The sequence below is a fragment of the Musca domestica genome, unplaced genomic scaffold (genome assembly GCF_030504385.1).
Source record: "Musca domestica strain aabys unplaced genomic scaffold, Musca_domestica.polishedcontigs.V.1.1 14, whole genome shotgun sequence".
NCBI classification, from domain to species: Eukaryota; Metazoa; Arthropoda; class Insecta; order Diptera; family Muscidae; genus Musca; species Musca domestica.
Window position 1 is genome coordinate 3,158,921 of NW_026712192.1, and position 24,065 is coordinate 3,182,985.

At 35.4% G+C, this 24,065-nt stretch overlaps 2 protein-coding genes and 1 long non-coding RNA gene across 3 annotated transcripts; 1 reads left to right on the forward strand and 2 right to left on the reverse strand.

Moving 5' to 3' along the window:
• Positions 1–1,456: 1,456 nt before the first annotated feature.
• LOC101889208 (TPR-containing protein DDB_G0280363) lies at positions 1,457–4,935 on the reverse strand. Its single transcript, XM_005190622.4, has 3 exons — positions 4,778–4,935; positions 4,485–4,712; positions 1,457–2,575 (listed from the first exon to the last, which is right to left on the reverse strand). The coding sequence occupies exons 1-3, from the start codon at positions 4,829–4,831 to the stop codon at positions 1,529–1,531; spliced, it is 1,329 nt and encodes a 442-aa protein (XP_005190679.2). The 5' UTR covers positions 4,832–4,935; the 3' UTR covers positions 1,457–1,528.
• Positions 4,936–5,390: 455 nt separating this feature from the next.
• LOC101889951 (uncharacterized) lies at positions 5,391–8,848 on the forward strand. Its single transcript, XR_009341693.1, has 3 exons — positions 5,391–6,564; positions 6,620–6,734; positions 6,869–8,848. It is a non-coding gene; the product is annotated as an uncharacterized LOC101889951 (long non-coding RNA).
• A 139-nt stretch (positions 8,849–8,987) lies between these two features.
• On the reverse strand, positions 8,988–13,395 carry LOC101889779 (histidine-rich glycoprotein). The gene is made up of 3 exons (XM_059119114.1): positions 13,256–13,395; positions 12,961–13,194; positions 8,988–10,195 (listed from the first exon to the last, which is right to left on the reverse strand). Exons 1-3 carry the CDS (start codon positions 13,307–13,309, stop codon positions 9,221–9,223), a joined length of 1,263 nt encoding a protein of 420 aa, XP_058975097.1. The 5' UTR covers positions 13,310–13,395; the 3' UTR covers positions 8,988–9,220.
• Positions 13,396–24,065: the final 10,670 nt, after the last annotated feature.

The following is a 24,065-nucleotide window of genomic DNA, read 5'->3' on the forward strand; positions in this document are numbered from 1 at the left end:
TTCCAAACAATATTTTTTGGCCCAAGGACGAACTCTATTGAAATTGGTGAGAATCAGTTCAAATTTAGATATAGCTCCCACTTATATCTTTAACCGATTTCAGATTAATTGTGAACCAAGTGGCTCATATCAGCGCAAATGGATTGAATTTTGGCAATTCGGACTGAATTCGTCGTAGAAACCAGTACTTCAAATTTAGTGGAAATCGGTTCAGATATACTTTTAGCTCCCATATATATGCTTCATCAGATTTTGGGGTTTAAGACTCTCACATTCGTAATATGCACCCCAGAAAATGATATTTAGTATCAGATACAGCCCAGAAACACCACATCTAATTTGTGTCAAGACCGGTTCAGATTTGGATATGGCTCCCATATATAACTTCAACCGATTTCGAGATAATTGTGCACCAAATGGCCAATTTCAGTCCAAATTACCTGAAATTTGGCACATCCGACCAAATTCAATGTAGAAGCAAGTACATCAAATTTGGTGAAAATCGGTGCGGATATAGCTTTAGCTCCCATATATATGTTTCATCCGATTTGGGGTTATAAGTCCCCCACATGCGTAATTTGTACCCCACAAGAATGATATTTGGTACCTGATATCAGATACAGCCCAGAAATACCTCTGCCAAGTTGTATCAAGATCGGTTCAGATTTGGATATGGCTCGCATATATCTTCAATTGATTTCGGATTAATTGGGCTCCAAATCGCCAATATCAGTCCAAATTACCTGAAATATGGCACATCCGACCGAATTCAATGTAGAAGCAAGTACATAAAATTTGGTGAAAATCGGTTCGGATAAAGCTTTAGCTCCCAAATATATGTTTCATCCGATTTGGGGTTTTAAGTCCACCGACACATCTTCATCGGAATTTTTTCATATTTCGTATTTGAAGTTCGTAATGAATGCCTCATCCTGTAACAGAAAACTGGCTATGCAGGTAAAGGTCTTCGTATAGCCCCCATAGAACGTTACCTCCCAATATTCGGTATTTTGGTGATTTAAGCGACATTGTTCGCCGGAATTATTTCAAATTTGGTATTTGAAGTTCGTAATGGATACTACAGCCGAAGACAGAAAAATGTCAGGTGCAGGTCCATGCCTTTCTATAACGCCCATACAATGGACCACTCCCCCCCACTTTTCCTTACTGGTTATAATAATTTACAACACATGTAATTTTACATATTTTCCAACAAAAATTAAACAACATTTTTATATTTTTTTCCTATTAAAAAAAGGGATCGCTGTGATCGAAAAAGGACATTTGTATTTTACTCATATATTTCACAACTGAAATGTCGTCCATGTATCACACGATGTGTGCAACTTCTACATATGAAAAATTTGACACAACATATGTAAAACCCTTATCATCTGATAGCAGCTTAAAAGAAAGGACAAAATGATCTCCCCCCATCCACACCCAAAATGAATACTTTGTGTTTCAATGCAACTCTATAATTTCTTTATTTATTTAAATTCTTTTTTCAAAATTTACAAAAGAAAATCTACTTCAATTTGGAACACTCTTTAACGAAACCGGGAAAATCTGCAATGGAATCTCTGTACTGGCCAAAAGTGTTGTGGACACACACCCCAGCATCTTGCGGTACTTTTTTGATCAATTTAACGGTAGTTTTAATTTGACTATTCAAGCTAATGATTTTGCTACGCAACTTTTTGGCACAACTTGCCGAAGCCTTAGCTTTGGGATCAACATTATCGGCCATGTAATTGGGATTGCCACAATCCTCATCGTTAATGTGAATTATTTCGGCGCTAATGGCCAGAACCTTGTAGGCCGAATCAACGACTGCCTGAACTTGTTTCACTGTTCCAGCCTCACAACGTTGGAAATTGTGTAGCATTTCTTCGGTATTGTGTCTGACATTGACGACACCCTTAATACTGCAATTGATTCCGCGCAAAGTTTTCATCCCGGATTTTACTAGCCACCAGAATGGACTGAAAATGGTACGGGGTTCAATGGACAGTTGTTCGTTGGGTCCGTGAACGTTTACAGCGGGTTCGTTTTTCTTGGGTTCTTCGAGTGGTTGTGCAGGGTGATTCCCTTTCTCAGGTTCTTCATGGTGCTCTGGATTGCGGCTATCTTCCTTAGATTCTTCGTGGTTTTCTGGAAGGTGATTATTTTCCTTGGGTTCCTCGTGGTGTTCTGGTTGTTCCTTATCTTCTTTGGGTTCTTCGTTATGTTCTGGATGAGGTTTATTTTCCTCGGGGTTTTCATGGTGTTCTGGATGTTCCTTATCTTGATTAGGGTTTTCGTGATTCTCTGGATGAGGTTTATTTTTCTCTGGTTCTTCGTTCTGTTCTGGTTTATCATCCTTATGTTCTTCATGATGCTCTGGATGATTATTGTCAGGATTTTCATGCTTGTCATTGGGATGTCCGGGAAGATCGTTATCTTCCTTAGGTCCTTCATGTTCGTTGGGATGTTCAGGCACTTGATTGCCTTCTTCGGATTCATGGTGATTGGGTAAGCCTTCATGCGGATAACCTGGCTGTGGATGAGGTTTGCCGGAGTGCAATGCATCGAGCTTTTTGAAAGAGAAGTGCTTAAATATTAGAATTGGTTTGTGTGAAAACAAAGAAGTGTACTTGGAAAGAGAGGAAAAACAGAGAGGGAGAGAGGAGGCAAGAGAGATTTATCACGAACATTTTTTCAAGACAATCGCACATTTTTAAAGAATACTTTCTCAAGGGCACTTGGAGCCATAATCGTGGATTTTTTAAAGAATATTTTCACAAGGACAGTCGGGGCTACTAAAGTGGAAATTCTAAGAATATTTTCTCAAGGACAGTCGGAGCTACTAAAGTGGAAATTCTAAGAACATTTTCTCAAGGACCGTCGGAGCTATAAAAGTGGATTTTTTAATAATAATCGTGGATTTTTAAAGAATATTTTTTCAAGGAAAGTCGGAGCCATAATCGTGGATTTTTAAAGAATACTTTCTCAAGGAAAGTCGAAGCTATATTCGTGGATTTTTTAAGGACATTTTCTCAAGGACAGTCAGAGCTAATTACATGGAGTATTAAAGATTATTTCCTTACGGAAAGTCGGAGCCATAATCCTGGATTTTTAAGGAAAACATTTTCAAGGATAGTCGGAACTAAAAAAGTTGTTTTTAAAAAATATTTTCCCAACAACAGTCGGAGTTAAAATCGTGGATTTAAAAAAAAAAAAATCTTCTCAAGGACAGCCGGAGCTATAATCTTGGATTTTTTAAAAATATTCTCTCAAAGACAATCGGAGCTGTTAAAGTGAAAATTTAAAGAATATTTTCTCAAGAACCGTTGGAGCTGTAAAAGTGGATTTTTAAAGAACATTTTCTTAAGAACTGCCCGGGCTATGATAGCGAACTTTTAGAGATTATTTCTCAAGGATAGTCGAAGCTATAATCGTGGATTTTTAAGGACATTTTCTCAAGGGCAGTCGGAGCCATGATCGTGGATTTTAAAAAATAGTTTCAAGGGCAGTCGGAGTCATAATCGTGGATTTTTAAAGAATATTTTCTCAAGGAAAGTCGGAGCCATGATTGTGGATTTTTAAGGAAAAAATTTTCAAGGACAGTCCACGACATTCGGTGCTGCAATGTTTATGGAATATGTTGGGGCCCTTCCTCAACTTTACTAAGGCTAACTACCACTGATACACAATCCCTGGTCGACCCTTCTGCTCTCAACGAATTCCCTTTGCAACGATTTCAATTTGCCGTCTCTGGTTGGTTGTTAATAATATTTGCCGCTGAAACTTCTTACCCGAACTCGTCATTTCTCTAATGAACAGGCAATCGATATTTTCCCAATTCTTAGTGATATTTGTTCCAAACTATAAATGACACAGCTTTCCGCACGTTTTCTTCTAACTTATATAATGTATTTATAAATGTTCCAATGAACATTTCACCTGGGTTGCGAAAATAGAATGAAAAATTCTTGTGAGCAATCAGTGCCTTTTTCTCGCATTGATGCTTCTTCTCATTAGAATACTGGTTTTTGTTTTCTGAGCAAAGACAAATTAAATTCCATTTACAACTCTCTATCTCACCGTTGTGTGATTGTTGATATTTTTGCTCCATTCATTTTTATGCTAGTGACTACGGTACTTCTCACTAATACTAGTTTCTCTACAATTGTCATAACAAGAGAAAGAGAGTAACAGAGGGGGAAGAATAACGAGGAACAGTGCTTTATGGGGTATGTTCAGTAAAAGCTATAGTGATGCTCCTCATCATGTCTCACATAAACCAACACTTGTTTTTCTGCAATTGGCATAACAAGAGAAGAGAGTAACAAAGGTGAAAAAATAAGAAAAGAACAGTGTTTGTGTGGGGTATGTTCAGTAAAATCTACAGTAATGCTAAACTAGCATTTCTCACATAAACGTAATTTTTTCTCAAGGTTCTTACAATTGTGGATACATTAAGAGGAGGATCAGCTACTTACCAAAGAATTCACAATTTGGGCCACAGTAGCCATTAAATGATCAATGAAACGATGGGCCTCTTCAATAGTCAATTGATCGGGTACATGACTATCAGGAGCATCAGTACTTTCAGCTGGTTCTGTGGTTTCAGGAGCATCCGTGGTCTCAGTAACATCCTCAGGAGCCTCAGTACCCTTTAACTCTAAACCATCATGATAGTATTTCACTCGCTCCGAGTTAACATTGGCCTAAGGAGTAAAAAAAAAAACAAAAAATCTTTAAGAAAAGAAAGGCTTCAAAGCTTCAAACTTACCGCAAATGCCATAAGGCATACAGCCAGAAAACCAACTAAAATTGAAAGTTTCATTCCCGTTGAAATTTCGTCTAACGAATTCGAATAGCAACGTATGACTAGTCCATATTCACCGGAATACAATTGACTTATATAGCTCCGAAGTTTAGATAAACGACATCGAAATATTTATTTCGAGTGCCCCTTAGTCGATATTCGCATTAACGATACTTGTCTGAAGTGCTGCTGCAAAGTTTTCTAAGACCTGTTATCTTAGGGAATGTCTGTTCTTTTTTTTTCAAATGTTATCAGAATGCTTGAGATAAGTTGAGCTCCCCTAATGTATTTTGATTTTTCTCAGGGATTAGCGGGGGTAGTATATACGTTGGTTTTTGAAGTATTTTTTCATTGGCATGATTTTTATACCCTACGCTAAACTGTGGTTTAGGTTATAATTGCTTGGTGCTTTTGTTTGAAAAATGAAGAAGGAACTAAAATATCTCCAAAATTTCTTTTGATGATCCTCATAGAATGACATTTTGAGTCGATTTATGCACATCCGTCCGTCTGTCTGTCCATGTATTTTTGTTAGGAAAGTTATTGTTGGATTGAGTCGCACAGATCTTCTGTTTGACTCAAGGATTAACGCAATTGAGATTGGTTATAATCGGTGCAAATTTAGATATATATCTTTCACCAATTTCCACTTTATTGTGCACCAAATGCTTAATATATGCCCAAGTTAGAAAAGTTTTAGAATATGCCATCAATTGTAGCTTGGAGGTCAGCATATTAAATTTGAAGGAAATCGGCTCAGATATAGCTATAGCTACCATTTATTTTATTTTATTTGATATTTATGTCCCCAAAAGGCATAATTTGCACTCTACAACATTTATCGATATAGCCTAGAAATACCTGTTTGTGTGAGAAACGTTACAGCAGCTTTTACTGAACATACCCCACATAAGCACTGTTGCTTTTTATTCTTCTTGGTTGTTACTCTCTTTCTCTTATTATGGCAATTGTATTGCAAAACTGTGTTCACTATTATAAATATAATATATATTATAAATAGAGCAAGAACAAACACAATTACCCAAGGGAGAGAAAGAGATTTGATAACGCTAATTGCTCAGAAAAAAATAACCAGTATTCTAATAAGAAGAAACATCAGAGCAAGGAAGAAGCGCTGTTTGCTTAGTAAAAGAACGTCCCAGCAGTCCGCTCGCCATTACAATTTAATACCCATCCGAATGTATGCTATTTTGTCAATTGGAAAAAATGAAATAAAAGTGGTTTATAGCATACAACTAGCATCTGATTTGGATGAGTCGCATTGCTATTACATTGTGGAACAAAATCCACATTAGAATTAAAGAACAAAACAAAAAATAAAATGTGTCCATCGCACTTGCATCTGAATCGGATGCCTTTGTATTGTTTTGTAAGTTTTTTTTGTGTGTTGTTGCAGCCGGTGTTGTACCGTTATTCATTTATGATGCTTTTTTCTTTTTAAAAGCAAAATTTTATTCTGTGAAGTGTTTTTGAAAGTGCAAGTTGTGAATATTGAACAAAAGTTATTAAAATAAATTAATAAAATAAGAATATAGTAAGTGTTGTTTGTTAAATAAGTTAAATAAAATGTCAGGACTCAGTAGGAGTAATTTAAGACGGTTAAAGAAAGTAGAATTAGACAATTTTAAAATAAATGCACAGTTGAGGACGGACTGTTTGGAAAACAATGATATTCTACAAAATGAGCAGATTCCATGCATTCCAAAATTGTGGAAGATTTTGGAAAATATGTAAGAATATTAAAAAATCCCCGTTAGAATCCATTAATAATTTAATTTCTTTCAGGTTAGTATCATAAAAGTTATAATTTCACCAGATGGCCTTATTAAAATAAGGCCAGATGGTACCCGAAATAAAAAGGCGTTTAAGGAATTTAAACTTTTAAATATGGCCATTTTCGGTAAGTTAACTTTTTTCTTACATATTTATGGAAAAGTGATATTATATTTCCTTAAAATGTAATCCATTAGTCTATTCTATAGTATAACTGTTTAATATTAAAAAATTGTTCTATATTTTCTATCCTTATTTCAGAAGCTGTCCGATGTGAAGGATTCTATGAACAAGATTACGCCAAAAAATTAGAAATTGTTTCAAATTCCATAAGGCCAGACACTTCCGAACAATGTCCTACAATAAAAAAACTGGAAAATGTAATTTTTTCTTTTTCTTTAGTTTAAACTTTATTTCTTCCCACGTCTTTTGAAAAACATTTATGAATTTATGAATTTCTTTTTTATGCATTATTTCTAATTACAATAAGAATATTTTATTGTTGAAACACTGTTCTATAATACGAATATTTTAATAAAAAAACAGCTGAAATTTAAGTTCCACAATTTAAAATGTGGATGGAATCGGACCCATCCAACCTTCGCTTACAATGTTTATAGATTTCGGACCCATCCAACATTCGCTTACATTGTCGGTCGATATCGGACCCATCCAACATTCGCTTACATTGTCTTTAGATTTCGGACTCGTCTGACGGCCTAGGCCATCGCTGTGTAAATATAAGTAGAAATTGTATACAGGCTTTGGATGGGTCGCACCTACATTGTCATTGGTCTCAGATGGAAGATGTATGTGCTAAAAAATCCGCTGGGGTACTTGTTAATTTGTCATTCTATTTTCGACGCCGAGGAGAAATGTTCATTGGAACATTAATAAATACATTTTTATAGTTAGGAGGAAAAAGTCCATCTTTTCGAATCTAATATACATGAGGAAGAGAATAAGTAAGAAAATAATATTATTCTTGTTATAACAACGCTGATCGTTGGATTATTACTCGCGGAGAATGGACGGCTAATTAATGGGCAATATATAAAGGTGGTGTAAAATATTGCCCATGGGTCATCGCTATTAATGATTGATGGTAAGCAGTGTTATTTATATGTTGATGAACATTGCTAGTGGAGCAAATATTACTAACAATTGGGAAAAGATCAATTGCCTGTTCATTAGACAAATGCAGTGTTCATTGGTGCATCACGGGTAAGAAGTTTGTGTTGTTTTGTCGCCAAATCGGAATAATATTAACAATTAAGAAATAATTCCACTACATTCAAATAGTTTCATTGTTCCAAGGGAATTAATTGATGGCAGTTGGGTTGAGCAGGAATTTTGTATCCCTGGTGATTAGTCGTAGTAAAGTTTGGGGAATGGTCCCAGCTGTACTCTTGTCAAATTTGTAGGATATCGGTTTAGATATGGATATAACTTCCATATTAATCTTCGTTCGATTTCAATTTTACTGTGCGCCATATGTGCCATGGTATAATTAAGAAAGTAAAGTCAATTCAAAGAAGCAATCCCATCTCTGCATTTTGAATTTTGTTTTTCAAATTTCACAGGTTCCCATCTCTGATATGTGTATTTACAATTGATTTGTAAATATATATTTTGGCAATAAGATGTTGTCAAATGAATAATTGCATGACCGACATAGTCGATTTTCGCACCTGAACTAGCATGGATGCAAATATTAGGATTTGCAAAGTTGGAGCAAACTCGGATTATCCTTTCTCTGTCTGTGCAGTAAAAAATATTTTTTTTTACCTTTTGTGGGAAGGCACTAAAAGGAGTGGTCCGAACTCGATCTAAGTTTGATAACAATATTACAGTTTACCAAGTTCGGGCGAAATCGTATACTCCCTTCGAGAGTTTTCGAGCACAACAGCCAAACAGACAGACGGACGGACGGACATCGCTAGATCGACTTCAAATGTTCTGAAACGGTTTTGGTCCAAAGAGACCTTGGGTCTAAAACCGTTATTTCGATGAGGCGTGATTTGGCCGTATCAAATGATATATATCCTCTCTATGGCTGAGGGTTTAATTAGAAGATATACGAGATCTTGAGATCATTTAAAAGTAGAATTGAAGGTATTTTATAAAAAGTTGATTCAAAACCTCTTTTATAGGAAGATGCCCTTAAGGCTTCTTTAAGATTGCTTGCAGGACTTCTCTTAATCTTCTACAAGATTATTTGCTAATTTTTTTCTGTGAATATTTCCAAAGCTCCCCCTACAATATTTAAATATTCGTCATTTCAGGTCTTAAAAAAATATTTATTATTTTACTTGCACCAAAATTTAATTTTTGGTGTAGAATAAGCCCTCGAATTTCAACCTCAAAAATAAAGTCAGAGTTTCAACGCAATTTATATAATTTCCTTTATTAATGTTTTTAATTTTTTTTTACTTTTTGTAAATAAAATTACGAAATTCCATTCAAATTTAGATAGCTCTTTAACTGAACTGAGGAAATCTGCTCGGAAATCTCTAAGCCTGGCGAAGGTGTTGTGAACACATTCACCTGCATGTGGGGACACCTTTAAATTTAGTTAGACGGTGATTTTAATTTGAATAGAACGAAAACAGACTAATCTTCCTCCGGTTCTTCCTGGTGTTCCTCTTCCTCGGATTCGTTGTGATTCTCGGAATGGTGATCACCTTCTTCTGATTCTTTGTGGTGTTCTGATTCGTGATTTTCTTCTTCAGATTCCTTGTTATTTTCTTCGTGGTGTTCGTTATCCTTGTGGCCTTCATGGTGTTCGTCTTCCTCGTGGCCTTCGTGATCCTCTGGTTGGTGGTCATCTTCATTGTGGCCTTCGTGGTGTTCTGACTGATGATCATCTTCCTCTGGTTCTTCATGATGTTCGGAATGGTGGTTGTCTTCCTTGTGTTCTTCATGATGTTCTGGGTGATGATTCCCTTCTTCGGGTTCTTCGTGGTGCTCTGGATGGCGATGATTTCCCTCTGGTTCTTCATGATGTTCTGGATGTTCTTCATGATTTTCTGGGTGGTGATTATCTTCTTCGGGTTCTTCGTGGTGCTCTGGATGGCGATGATTTCCCTCTGGCTCTGCATGATGTTCTGGATGTTCTTCATGATGTTCTGGGTGGTGATTATCTTCTTCGGGTTCTTCGTGGTGCTCTGGATGGCGATGATTTCCCTCGGGCTCTTCATGATGCTCTGGATGTTCTTCATGATGTTCTGGATGGTGATTTTCTTCTTCGGGTTCTTCGTGGTGCTCTGGATGGCGATGATTTCCCTCGGGCTCTTCATGATGTTCTGGATGGTTATTCTCGGGGCCTTCATGATGCTCTGGATGGTTATTCTCGGGACCTTCATGATGCTCTGGATGGTGATCGTCAGGGTTTTCGTGATTACCATTGGGATGTTCGGGTACATGGTTATCTTCCTCAGGTCCTTCATGACCGTTGGGATGTCCAGCCACATGATTGCCTTCTTCAGATTCATGGTGATTGGGTAAGCCATGCTGAGGGAAATGTGGATGTGGACGTCCTTCATAATAGAGAATCTCCACAGGTTTTCCTGAGTATATTCCTTCAGTCTTTTTGAAAAAGAAAAGGGTAATATTAATAAAAATGGTTTGTGTCAAAACTGAGAAGAGAGAGGAGAGAGAACGAAAGAGAGTTAGAGAGATTTATAAAAGACATTGTTTAGAAAACTGCCGAAGCTATAGTCATGGATTTTTAAAGAATATTTTCTGACGAACACTAGCAGGTATACTCATGGATTTTCTAAAGTATATTTTCCCAAGGACCCTCGGAGTCCCAACGGTGAATTTTTTAAGAAGATTTTTTCAAGAAAAGCTGGAGCCCTTATCATGGACTTTTTAAAAATATTTCGTTAAGGACATTGTGAGTCGTAATTTTGAAATATTTTCTCAGGGACACGCAGGATTTTTAAGACTGTTTTCTCAAGGATAGTCGGGTTGAGAGCTACAATCGTGGATTTAAAAAATATATTTTCTCAAGGACTATCGCTATAATCATAGATTCCCAAATAAAATTTTTCAAGGACAGTCGAAGCTATAATCGTGGATTATCAAAGAATATTTTCTCAAGGACACTCGGTGCTATAATCGTGGATTTTTAAAGAATATTTTCTCAAGGAGACTCGGTGCCATAATCGTGGATTTTTAAAGAATATTTTCTCAAGGACACTCGGTGCTATAATCGTGGATTTCTTAAGAATATTTTCTAAAGGACACCCGGTTCTATAATCGTGGATTTTTAAAAATATTTTCTCAAGGACACTCGGTGCTATAATCGTGGATTATCAAAGAATATTTTCTCAAGGACATTCGGTGCTATAATCTTGGATTTTTAAAGAATATTTTCTCAAGGACACTCGGTGCTATAATCTTGGATTTTTAAAGAATATTTTCTAAAGGACATTTGGTGCTATAATCGTGGACTTTTAAAGAATATTTTCTCAAGGAAAGCCGGAGCTACAATCGTGGATTCTCAAAGAATATTTTTTCAAGGACACTCGGTGCTATAATCGTGGATTTTTAAAAATATTTTCTCAAGGACACATGGAGCTATAATCGTGGATTTTTAAAAATATTTTCTCAAGGACACATGGAGCTATAATCGTGGATTTTTAAAAATATTTTCTCAAGGATTGTCAGAGCTATGATCGTTGATTTAAAAAAAAATATTTTCTCAAGCACACTCGCTGCTATAATCTTGGATTTTTAAAGAATATTTTCTCAAGGATACTCGGTGCTGTAATCATGGATTCTCAGAGAATATTTCGTCAAGGACATTTGGATCACTAAATGCGGATTTCTCAGTACTAAAATATACTAAAATTTGAATAATTTCTATTCTAGAATTCTAAAAATTTGGAATGGAGTAACTCGATGGAGTGAATAGATGAACCAAAGAGTTCTTGGAAATTCGAACTTTGAGGTTACAAAAAGTTCTAAAATGGTACTTAACTTCTAAAAGCTAAAACTAAAAATTTGATATAAGAATCAAGGTTGGAATGTAAGCTTGATATATGAAGATGGTTTTGGAAATGTGTACTAAGTGTACGAACTGTACAAAATAGTACTAAATTTGGAACAGTTTGCTTTAGGGTGAACGGATAAAACTGAAATTTTGGAATTTTGTATTGCGGTCCCTATTGGTAGTGGTTTTGGATATGTGTACTAAAAGTGTACGAAAAGTACTGAATGGTACTATATTTGGTACAATTTGGTATTGGGTAAACAGATTGTGCTTGAGATCTGAAATTCGGTACTGGAGTCGCTGTTCATTTGTAGCCTGGACATTTGATGGTGGTTTCGGAAATGTGTGTCATAATTGTACGAAAAGTACTGAATGGTACTATATTTGGTATCGGGTGAAGGAAAAGATCTAAAATTTTGAAATTTGATATTTACATTACTGATGGTATCTGTGTTTGAGATTTGGCGGTGGTTTGGAAATGCGTACTTTAATTGTGCAAAAAGTACTAAATGGTACTAAATTTGGTATTGGCATAGGGCTGGAATCCTCAAATTTGATATTGAGGCCCTATTGGTACCTGGATTTGAGATATGGTGGTGATTTTGGAAATGTGTACTAAAATTATTCGACTACTACTAAATGTTACTAAATACGGTATTGAGTGAACGCATAGACCTGAAATTCTGAAATATAATATTGAGGCTTCTGTTGGTGCCTGGTGTTGAGATCTGTTGGTGGTTTCGCAAATGTGTACTCCAATTTTTCGAGAAGTACTAAATGGTACTAATTTTGGTGTTATGTGAAGAGATTGAGCTGAAATTCGGAAATTTGATACGGAGGTCACTGTTGGTTTCTAGGGTTTACATATGGAGATGTAGAATAGTTGTGGCTGCATTGTGCAATGGTTTTACTAATATCCTCCTCGGCTAACTTCGAAAATCAATGTCTTAGAAATATTTTTAAAGGATATTCGTTTAGTCGAAGCTTAGGTTTTAAGAATATTTTTTAAGGACACTTGGAGGTTAGTCATGCTAGGATTATTTTCGCAAGTACACCAAGAGATTATCGAGGACTATTAAGCAATTGGCTTTTTCATGGACATTGAGTTTTTAAAATATCCTCTTAAAGGATTTTAAGGACATTCTTGGACGTTTTGAATTTTTTTTTGTTCAAGGATTACTAGATTTTTTTCTCTGGATTTTCCGTCAATTTTTTCCCAACAATTTAAGAAGCTTTGACGGGCTCGTGTATTTTTAGGGATTATTTTCCCAAGAACGCCAAGAGATTTAATTGAGGACTATTAAAAAATTGGTTTTTCATGAACCTTAAGAAGCATCGACGTGCAGGCACTTACCACAGATTGCACAATTTGGCCCACAGTATCCATTAAATGTTCAATGAAACGATGCGCCTCATCAATGGGCAATTGGTCGGGGACATGATTGTCAGGAGCATCAGTACTTTCATCTGGTTCTGTGGTTTCAGTAGCATCGGTGGCGTCAGTAACATCCGTAGGCTCCGGAGCCTCAGTACCTTTCAACTCAAAACCATTGTGATAGTATCTAACTCGTGCCGAGTTAACATCGACCTAAGGAGTGAGGAAATATTTAAAATATTTTTAAAAAAATGCTACAAAGTTCCCAACTTACCGCAAATGCCACAAGGCCCACAGTCAGAAAACTGAATAAAATTGAGAGTTTCATTGTTGTTGGAGTTTCGTCAAACGATTTCAAATAGCAACGTATAACAACTAGTCCATACTCCAAGAAATCTAACTGGTTTTATAGTTTCAAGGTGAATTCTGATGTAATAAATGATATCGGAAAAATTTTACTTCGATTGCATTTTGTTACACATATTCTAATTAAAAAAAAAACAACACTTATCTCAAGTGTTTGAAGTTTTCTCAATACGCAATTTCATAATCGAATTTGTGTCATCGTGCAAGTGATGATTTGGAAAATGTTTATATTTTGTTTTAGAGTTTATCAAAAGGTGAAAAAATAACAAAATACTCGAGATGAGTTCAGTGTGAGTCATACAAATATTTTTGATTCATTTCTTGGGATTTTTTTTAAATAATATTTTGAGGGTTTAAGAATATTTTTTTTTCAGAGTTATCAGTAAATCAATATCGGACTATTCTGAGGTAGTATGGGGACTACAATTGTGGAATATTTTTTTCAGAGAATATAACAATTGTCGTGGGTTTTTAAAAATAATAGTTCAGGGCTTTTCCTAGATATAATTTCGGAAATATAATAGCCGATTTCTTAAAATATTATTTCAGGGTTTAATATTGTTTTTTTTTTTTTTTTTTCACGGCTATAATTGAGGATTATTAAAAAGATTATTTCGAAGGCTATAATAGTAACTATCATGAATAGAAAAATCATGATAAACCAGTAAGGAAAGCTCAAAAGTCGGGCGGGGCCGACTATATGATACCCTACACCACTATGCATATTTAGTAGAGCTCTCGTAAAAAGGTTTATACAGGGCATTTCAGAGCTCTATGAGATATTTGGTACAAAATCAAAATCTATCTAATTCTATCGTGCATTTTACGAACAATAGCTATCTCTGAACTGGGTTTCTCCAAATTTGACGTATTAGCTTCTAGACTGAATTCGGTCTTATGTACGAAAATTCATGCCATTTGGGCTGATATTGGCCATTTGATGCACAATTAACACGTAATCGGATGAAGATATATATGGGAGCTATAGCTATATCTGAACCGATTTTTACTAAAATTGGTGTACTTGCTTCTAAGCTGGTTTCGGTCGGATTTGCCAAAATTGATGCTATTACGGCCATTTGGTGGTAAATCACCCGAAATCGGATGAAGATATATATGGGAGCTATATCCAAATCTGAACCGATTTCGGTAACATTTAAAACAGCTATTCCTGTGCTCCATCTAATACCTGGTAACAAATATCACGGTTGTGGAGTGAATATTACGAATGTAAGGGATTAAACAACTAAATCGGATGAAACATATATATGGTTGCTATATATATATCTACATCTGAACCGATTTTCACTAAATTTGACATACTTGCTTCTAGGCTGAATTTGGTCCGATGTACTAAAATTCAGTCCATTTGGACTTATATCGGCCATTTGGTGCACAATTAACCCAAAATCGGATGAAGATATATATGGGAGCTATATCCAAATCTGAACCGATTTCGATAAAATTACAAACAGCTATTTCTGGGCTGTATCTTTTATCTGGTACCAAATATCATTCTTGTGGAGTGCATATTACGAATGTGAGAGGCTTAAACACCAAATCGGATAAAACATATATATGGGAGCTATAGCTGTTTCTGAACCGATTTTCTCCAAATTTGTTGTATTTGTTTTAAGGCTAATATCGGTCACATGTGCCAAAATTCGGGCCATTTGGGCTGAAATTGGCCATTTGGTGGGCAATTAACCCGAAATCGGATGAAGATATATATGGAAGCTATATCCAAATCTGAACCGATTTCGATAAAATTTAAAGCAGCTATTTCTGTGCTCCATCTAATACCTGGTACCAAATATCACGGTTGTGGAGTGCATAGTAGGAATGTGAGGGACTTAAAGATCAAATCGGATGAAAGATATATATGGGAGCTATAGCTATATCTGAACCGATTTTCTCCAAATTTGATATACTTGCTTCTAGGCCGAACTCGGTTGGGTGTGCCAAAATTCAGGTAATTTGGACTGATAGTGGACATTTGGTGCACATTTAACCCGAAATCGGATGAAGATATATATGGGAGCTATATCTAAATTTGATCCGATTATCTCCAATTTCAATAGGGTTCGTCCTTGGGCCAAACAAATGTTGGTTGCAAAATTTCATCTCAATCGGATAATAAATGCGACCTGCATTTTGTTCACAAGAATACATGGACAGACGGACGGACGGACGGACGGACGGACAGACGGACTGACATGCATAAATCGACTCAAAAAGTGATTCTATGAAGGTTCTCAAAAGTAACTATGTGTCTATCTCGTTTCCTTCTCCATGTTACAAACAAATGCACAAAGACATAATACCCTTTCCACTATGTGGTGTAGGGTATAAAAATGGCAACCAGAATTTCCCGGCCAAAATTTTCAGAAAAACCTTTCCTTTTGATTTTACCTGCGAAAAAGATTGGATGTGTGGCTCCCTGTAACCAGCAAAGAAAAAACCAGCAAAAGTTTTTTGTGATGAACAACTTGTTAAAAAGATTAAACAATTTTTTTATTGTTTGAAACAATAAACAAACAACACCAAAATACAAACTTTTTTTAAACAAAATCCAAAGCCTTAAAACAATTAAACAAAGATTAAGGACAAAAGGCAAAAGTTGAAAACTTATAACAAAAACAAAAAGTTTTCATAAAAATTTGAAAATTAAAAGAGATAAATTGAACTTATTTAAAAATTAAACAAAATTTGGAGACAATTTAAACAAACTTTGAAAACAAAACAAATTGAAAGAAAAAGAAATATAATTATAATAAATTGAACGTGGAATATAATTAAGAAAACTAAACTTTAACAATACCGCACATACTTGTTTGGAAGAACCACAGACATTAGCTGCCTTCAGGGTGCCCTACCTGTGGTGTCCGTCAGTGCAACCTAAAAGTGGAAAAAGGAGAAAGGAAAAATATTAGATTTGGCATTAGTTTTGGCGCTATAAATTTGATTCGATTTCAAATTTTTTCCTTGTCATTAAGTTTTTTACTTTCAATTTGAATTTGATTTATATAAAAAACATATAAGATGTTTTAATGAATTGTTTCTCTATTTGAATCGTAAAAATAGGCTGAATAAAATGTACAAAATTTTTATGAAAAAGATGAACATGTCTTCAGCTTAAAGCCCCATTAGAAAGATGGTGGAAATGGGATAAAATATGGTAAGTTAAGGTTCAAATCTGGGACTTCAGGAATAAATAGACATGATGGCGAGAGGTGTTCTCGGGGGGAGGGCTATCTCCTGGTTGTTCAGCCGCCAGGAGCACTGTTTCTGTGGTGATAGTTAAAGTTAAATTAAGATTTGGTTGTAGTTTAGGTGTACGTTTTCTTTTGTACTTTTTATTGACATGTTTCAGGTTTTTATACCCTACACCACATAGTGGTAAGGGTATTATGTCTTTGTGCATTTGTTTGTAACATGGAGAAGGAAACGAGATAGACCCATAGTTACTTTTGAGAACCTTCATAGAATCACTTTCTGAGTCGATTTATGCATGTCCGTCCGTCTGTCCGTCCGTCCGTCCGTCCGTCCGTCCGTCCGTCCGTCCGTCCGTCCGTCCGTCCGTCCGTCCGTCTGTCCATGTATTCTTGTGAACAAAATGCAGGTCGCATTTATTATCCGATTGAGATGAAATTTTCCAAACAATATTTTTTTGGCCCAAGGACGAACCCTATTGAAATTGGTGAGAATCGGATCAAATTTAGATATAGCTCCCATATATATCTTCATCCGATTTCGGGTTAAATGAGCACCAAATGTCCACTATCAGTCCAAATTACCTGAATTTTGGCACACCCAACCGGGTTCGGCCTAGAAGCAAGTATATCAAATTTGGAGAAAATCGGTTCAGATATAGCTATAGCTCCCATATATATCTTTCATCCGATTTGATCTTTAAGTCCCTCACATTCCTACTATGCACTCCACAACCGTGATATTTGGTACCAGGTATTAGATGGAGCACAGAAATAGCTGTTTTAAATTTTATCGAAATCGGTTCAGATTTGGATATAGCTCCCATATATATCTTCATCCGATTTCGGGTTAATTGACCACCAAATGGCCAATATCAGCCCAAATGGCCCGAATTTTGGCACATGTGACCGAGATTAGCCTTAAAGTAAATACAACAAATTTGGAGAAAATCGGTTCTGATTTGGATATAGCTCCCATATATATCTTCATCCGATTTCGGGTTAATTGTGCTCCAAATGGCCGATATAAGCCCAAATGGACTGAATTTTAGTACATCGGACCAAATTCAGCCTAGAAGCAAGTATATCAAATTTAGTGAAAATCGGTTCAGATATAGATATAGCAAGCATATATATGTTTCATCCGATTTAGTGTTTTAGTCCCTTACATTCGTAATGTTCACTCCACAACCGTGATATTTGGTACCAGATATAAGGTACAGCCCAGAAATAGCTGTTTGTAATTTTATCGAAATCGGTTCAGATTTGGATATAGCTCCCATATATATCTTCATCCGATTTCGGGTTAATTGTGCACCAAATGGCCGATATAAGTCCAAATGGACTGAATTTTAGTACATCGGACTAAATTCAGCCTAGAAGCAAGTATATCAAATTTAGTGAAAATCGGTTCAGATACAGATATAGCAACCATATATATGTTTCATCCGATTTAGTGTTTTAGTCCCTTACATGTGATATTTGGTACCAGGTATTAGATGGAGCACAGGAATAACTGTTTTAAATTTTATCGAAATCGGTTCAGATTTGGATATAGCTCCCATATATATCTTCATCCGATTTCGGGTTATTGACCACCAAATGGCCGTAATAGCATCAATTTTGGCAAATCCGACCGAAACCAGCTTAAAAGCAAGTACACCAATTTTAGTAAAAATCGGTTCAGATATAGCTATAGCTCCCATATATATGTTTCATCCGATTTCGTCTTTAAATCCCTCACATTCGTAATATGCACTCCACAGAAATGATATTTGGTACCAGTTATCAGATAAAGCCCAAAAATAGTTGATTTTAATTTTATTAAAATCTGTTCCGATTTGGATATGCCTCCCATATATATCTTCATCCGATTTCGTGTTAATTGTGCATCAAATGGCCAATATCAGCCCAAATGGCATGAATTTTGGCAAATCCGACCGAAACCAGCCTATAAGCAAGTACACACATTTTAGTAAAAATCGGTTCAGATATAGCTCTAGCTCCATATATATGTTTCATCCGATTTGCTCTTTAAGTCCCTTACATTCGTAATATACTCTTCACAGGAATGATATTTGGTACCAGATATCAGATAAAGCCCAAAAATAGTCGATTTTGATTTTATAAAAATCTGTTCAGATTTGGATATAGTATAGCATAGCATACTCTTCACAGGAATGATATTTGGTACCAGATATCAGATAAAGCCCAAAAGTAGTCGCTTTTAATTTTCTCAAAATCTGTTCAGATTTGGATATAGCACCCATATGTATCTTCATTCGATTTCGAGTTAATTGTGCAACAAATGGCCAATATCAACCGAAATGGCATGAATTTTGGCATATCTGCCCAAATTCAGCCTAGAAGCAAGGACACCAATTTTAGTAAAAGTCGTTTCAGATATAGCTATAGCTCCCAAATACATCTTCATCCGATTTCGGATTAAATGTGCAGCAAATGGCTAATATTGGTACATCAAATTTAGTGAAAATCGGTCGGATACAGCTATAGCTCCTATATATACCTTTCATCCGATTTGTACTTTAAGTCCCTCAAATTCGAAAAATGTACGATACAAGAATAATATTTGGTATCAGATGCAGCCAAGAAATATCTTCTTTTTCAGTTTTACAAATATCGGTTCAGATTTGGATATACCTCCTATATATATATTCATCCAATTTCGTGTTGATTGCGCACCAAATGTCCAATATCAGCCCAAATGTCCTGGGTTTTGGCAAATCTGACCGAATTCAGCCTAGAATCAAATACATCAAACTTGGTGAAAATCGGTTCAGATATAGCTATAGTTCGTAAAATGCACGATAGAATTAGATAGATTTTGATTTTGTACCAAATATCTCATAGAGCTCTGAAATGCCCTGTATAAACCTTTTTACGAGAGCTCTACTAAATATGCATAGTGGTGTAGGGTATCATATAGTCGGCCCCGCCCGACTTTTGAGCTTTCCTTACTGGTTTTTACACAATTTAATTTGATTTTTTATACCCTACACCACATAGTGGTAAGGGTATTATGTCTTTGTGCATTTGTTTGTAACATGGAGAAGGAAACGAGATAGACACATAGTTACTTTTGAGAACCTTCATAGAATCACTTTTTGAGTCGATTTATGCATGTCAGTCCGTCTGTCCGTCCGTCCGTCCGTCCGTCCGTCTGTCCATGTATTCTTGTGAACAAAATGCAGGTCGCATTTATTATCCGATTGAGATGAAATTTTGCAACCAACATTTGTTTGGCCCAAGGACGAACCCTATTGAAATTGGAGATAATCGGATCAAATTTAGATATAGCTCCCATATATATCTTCATCCGATTTCGGGTTAAATGTGCACCAAATGTCCACTATCAGTCCAAATTACCTGAATTTTGGCACACCCAACCGAGTTCGGCCTAGAAGCAAGTATATCAAATTTGGAGAAAATCGGTTCAGATATAGCTATAGCTCCCATATATATCTTTCATCCGATTTGATCTTTAAGTCCCTCACATTCCTACTATGCACTCCACAACCGTGATATTTGGTACCAGGTATTAGATGGAGCACAGAAATAGCTGTTTTAAATTTTATCGAAATCGGTTCAGATTTGGATATAGCTTCCATATATATCTTCATCCGATTTCGGGTTAATTGACCACCAAATGGCCAATATCAGCCCAAATGGCCCGAATTTTGGCACATTTTCCCCCTTGTTGGCACTTTGGCTACTGGAATACTCAGCTGTTTCCTAAAAATGGTTGGCAACACTCTTCTTATTATTATTTTATTGCCATTTATTTTAATGGTTAACCCTTTAAAAGGGGCACACGCAAGTTGACGTCTGAAAATAACATAAAATTTCGCTTTAAACAGAAAGTGTATAAAAAAGAAATATTTAACACAAAAATCCACCAAATTTTAATGGGAGTCTCTATACAAAAGAAATGAGTATGCTTAATATGTACCATAGAAAAATATCACCAATTTCGGTTTATAAAAAAAGAAATGAGTATGCTTAATATGTACCATAGAAAAATATCACCAATTTCGGTTTATAAAAAAACCTTTTTTTTCTAAACGTTGCGTATTTTCGAAATCGTTGCAAACTTTTTTATAATTTTTCTGTCCAAAAGCTACTCTGGTTTTTAGAAAATGCCAGGCTTATTTAATAGAATTTGGTTTGTAGATCAAAACCTCAAAGTAGTTACGGGTCAAACTATTATTAAGGCCTTAAATAGCCTTTACCATATACGAAGGGACCCCAATATTTTGAGATATATTCCGCAACAATTAATGTGTAGCTTCGAAAATTTATGAAGAGCTTTGAATTGCTTGCTTGGTTTAGGAAGTGGACAATATCAGTCCACTTTTTGCGATAGTCCCTATATAAGCGTAAACCCCGATTTTAAGTATTTTAACAAAGTTTATATTTCGATATCAGTTATTAAAACGTCGAACAAAAAAGCAATTTTTGATGAAAATGTCTAAAGATATTCTATTAGAAGATATGAAAAATCTTGAAATCATTTAAAAATAGAATTGAAGGTATTTTATTAAAGGTTTTGCAAACCTACTTCTATAGGGAGATATACAGCCCTGTCAAGTCTTCTGTTAATCTTCTACAAGATTGTCTGCTGTTTATACCCAACACCACAAGGTGGTCAGGGTATTATGTCTTTGTGCATTTGTTTGTAACAGGGATGTCCATGTATTTTTGTAAACAAAGTACAGTTCGCATTTATTGCCCGATCCAGATGAAATGTTGCACAAATCATTTGTTTGGCCCAAGGACGAACCCTATTGAAATTGGAGATAATCGGTCAAAATTTAGATATCGTTCCCATATATATCTTCGTCCGATTTGCTTTTTATTGTGCACCAAACGTGTAATATCAGCCCGAATAGTATGAAATTTTGCACATACAATCAAATTAGGCCTGAAAATAAGTATGTCAAATTTGATCGAAATCGGTTCAGATATAGCTATAGCTCCCATATATATTGTTCATCCGATTTGTTATTTTTGTCCTCCGCAGCCGTAATATGCACTCTGTAACAACAATATTTGGGTAAATATATCAAATACATCTCAGAAATACATTTGCTAAATTTTATCGGGATCGGTTCAGATTTGGATATAGCTCCTATATATAACTTCGTCCGATTTACCTTTTATTGTACACCAAACTTCTAATATTTGTCCAAATGGGATGGAATTTGGCACATACGACCGAATTTAGTTTAGAAGGTAGTATGCCAAATTTGGTGAAGATCGGTTCAGATATAGCTATAGCTCCCATATATACTGTTCATCCGATTTGTTATTTTTGTCCTCCGCAGCTGTAATATGCACTCTGTAACAACAATATTTGGGGAAATATATCAAATACAGCTCAAAAATATCTTTGCCAAATTTTGTCGAGATCAGTTCCGATTTGGATATAGCTCTCAAATATATCTTTATCCGATTTCAAATTAATTGTGCACCAAATGGGCAATACAAGTCCGAATTTAAAAGATGCAAATGCTTCGGCATATTAAGCACTTTGAACTTTAAATTATAATTATAATCATAGCGTGTATGTTTGAATTCTCCCATAAAAACTTTTAATTATTAAGTGGAGCTCAACTAAATTAGCAAAGTGGTGTAGGATATCATAAATTCGGCCCGACCGACTTTAAGACTTTATTTACTGGTTTTATTTTGTTTTAGAATTTATCAAAAGAAAAACAATCTTGAGATGAGTTCAAAGTAAGTCATACATATATTTTTAATTCATATATTGTTTTTTTTTTTAAATTTTGAGGGTTTAAGATTATATTTTCAGAATCATCATTAAAACAATATCCGACTTTTGGAAGGGAGTATGGGGACTACAATTGTGGAATTTTCAGGAATATTTTTGAGTGAATATTTTAACTTTTGTGGATTTTTAAAAATAATATTTCAGGGCTTTTTCAAGATACTATTTCAGGGATATAATCGCGGAAATTTTAAATGTTATTTTTTGAAATTCATGAATAAAAATGAGTTAAAAGATGTTTTTATCAATCGTGGATTAAAAAAAACAAGTTAGAAAATATCAGTCGGTTTTGCCGACAGTTGTGTACCCTTAGCCAATGTTCGATTATTTCAATATATTTTGACTTCTGTTATGATTATTCAAATTGTTGACCCTCTATGGAGTAGGTTCCAAAGGAATGGGCCAATATTAAAATATTGAGATGTAACAAGTCTGAATGGAATCGATCGATGGAAATTCAAAATTTTGACTCTTTGTGGGGCAGGTACCAGAAGGAGTGGACCGATATATCCCATCTTCACAGTGTATCTTGTGTTAGAGGAAAAAATGGATGGATGAGTGAAATATGAAGGGAATCGAATGAAATCGGATTTTATAATAGTTTTGGTTATTCAAAACCCGTTGACCCTTTGTGGGGGTGGTACAAGAAGGAGTGGTTCGATTTCTACCATCTTTATTACAGACCTTGTGTTGAAGGTAGTTTTGAGATGTACCAAGTCTGCATGGTATCGGATGTTAACTTCTCGTTTTATGAGTTTCATGGATATTCAAAATGTTGAGCCTTTGTGTGGAAGGTACTTGATGGAGTGGGCTGATATTTTCCATTTTCGCACTAGACTTAGCCCTAATGCAAATATTATGATTAGCAAAGTACAAGCAAAATCGGGTTATCATATCTCCTTCTGTGCAATAAAATATTTTTTTTTTTTTGTAAATTTTCGATCTTTTGTGGGGGAGGTACCAGAAGGAGTGAACTGATGTTGCCCATCTCCGAACTCGATCTAAGTTTGATAATAATATTACGATATATCAAGTTTGGACCAAATCGGGTACCACCTTCGAGAGTTATCGTGAGCGATGAGGCACGTTTTGACTGTCTTAAATGATACCCTCTTTAGCCATATGGCTGTGGGTATACAACTAATATGGGTATTTAAAAATCAGTATATGTTTAAGAATATAAATTTTCATTTTAGACTTTAAAAACAATAGTTTTCAGGAACATAGTGACAGGCAAAATCCTAGAGATTATGTAAGCAGAACTAAAAATAGAGGACACGTATATTAGGGTTTTAAAAGTTTACATCGCAAAGGTAACTAAAAAGAGAGGGTAATTTCCCTCCTTTTCACATTCAATTTTTTTGTCCAAAACAATTTCAACGTTTCCATATGTAAACTCTGAAAGCTATAGTGACCTCAATATCAAATTTCTGAGTTTTAGCTCCATCCCTTAACCCAATACTAAATGTAGCATTTGGTATGCATATCCAGAACTATCTACATCTCTCAATCCTAGTCATTTTTCTAACTATTATAATAGGCATTTGCAAAACTACCACCTCAATATGCAATTTCAGTATTTCAGCTCTGTAATTTCCACCCTTACCGAATTTAGTACCGTTTAGTACAATTATAATACATTTAGTACGAATATAGTCCAAAATCATCTTCATTTCTTAACCACAGTGACATCTATA

Coding starts and splice junctions, on each gene's coding strand:
- LOC101889208 (XM_005190622.4), bottom strand. CDS start 4,831: ATGAAACTTTCAATTTTAGTTGGTTTTCTGGCTGTATGCCTTATGGCA. Junction 4,713..4,777: donor TATGCCTTATGGCATTTGCG/GTAAGTTTGAAG, acceptor TTTACTCCTTAG/GCCAATGTTAACTCGGAGCG. Junction 2,576..4,484: donor CCCAAATTGTGAATTCTTTG/GTAAGTAGCTGA, acceptor TCTTTCAAAAAG/CTCGATGCATTGCACTCCGG.
- LOC101889779 (XM_059119114.1), bottom strand. CDS start 13,309: ATGAAACTCTCAATTTTATTCAGTTTTCTGACTGTGGGCCTTGTGGCA. Junction 13,195..13,255: donor TGGGCCTTGTGGCATTTGCG/GTAAGTTGGGAA, acceptor CTCACTCCTTAG/GTCGATGTTAACTCGGCACG. Junction 10,196..12,960: donor GCCAAATTGTGCAATCTGTG/GTAAGTGCCTGC, acceptor TTTTTCAAAAAG/ACTGAAGGAATATACTCAGG.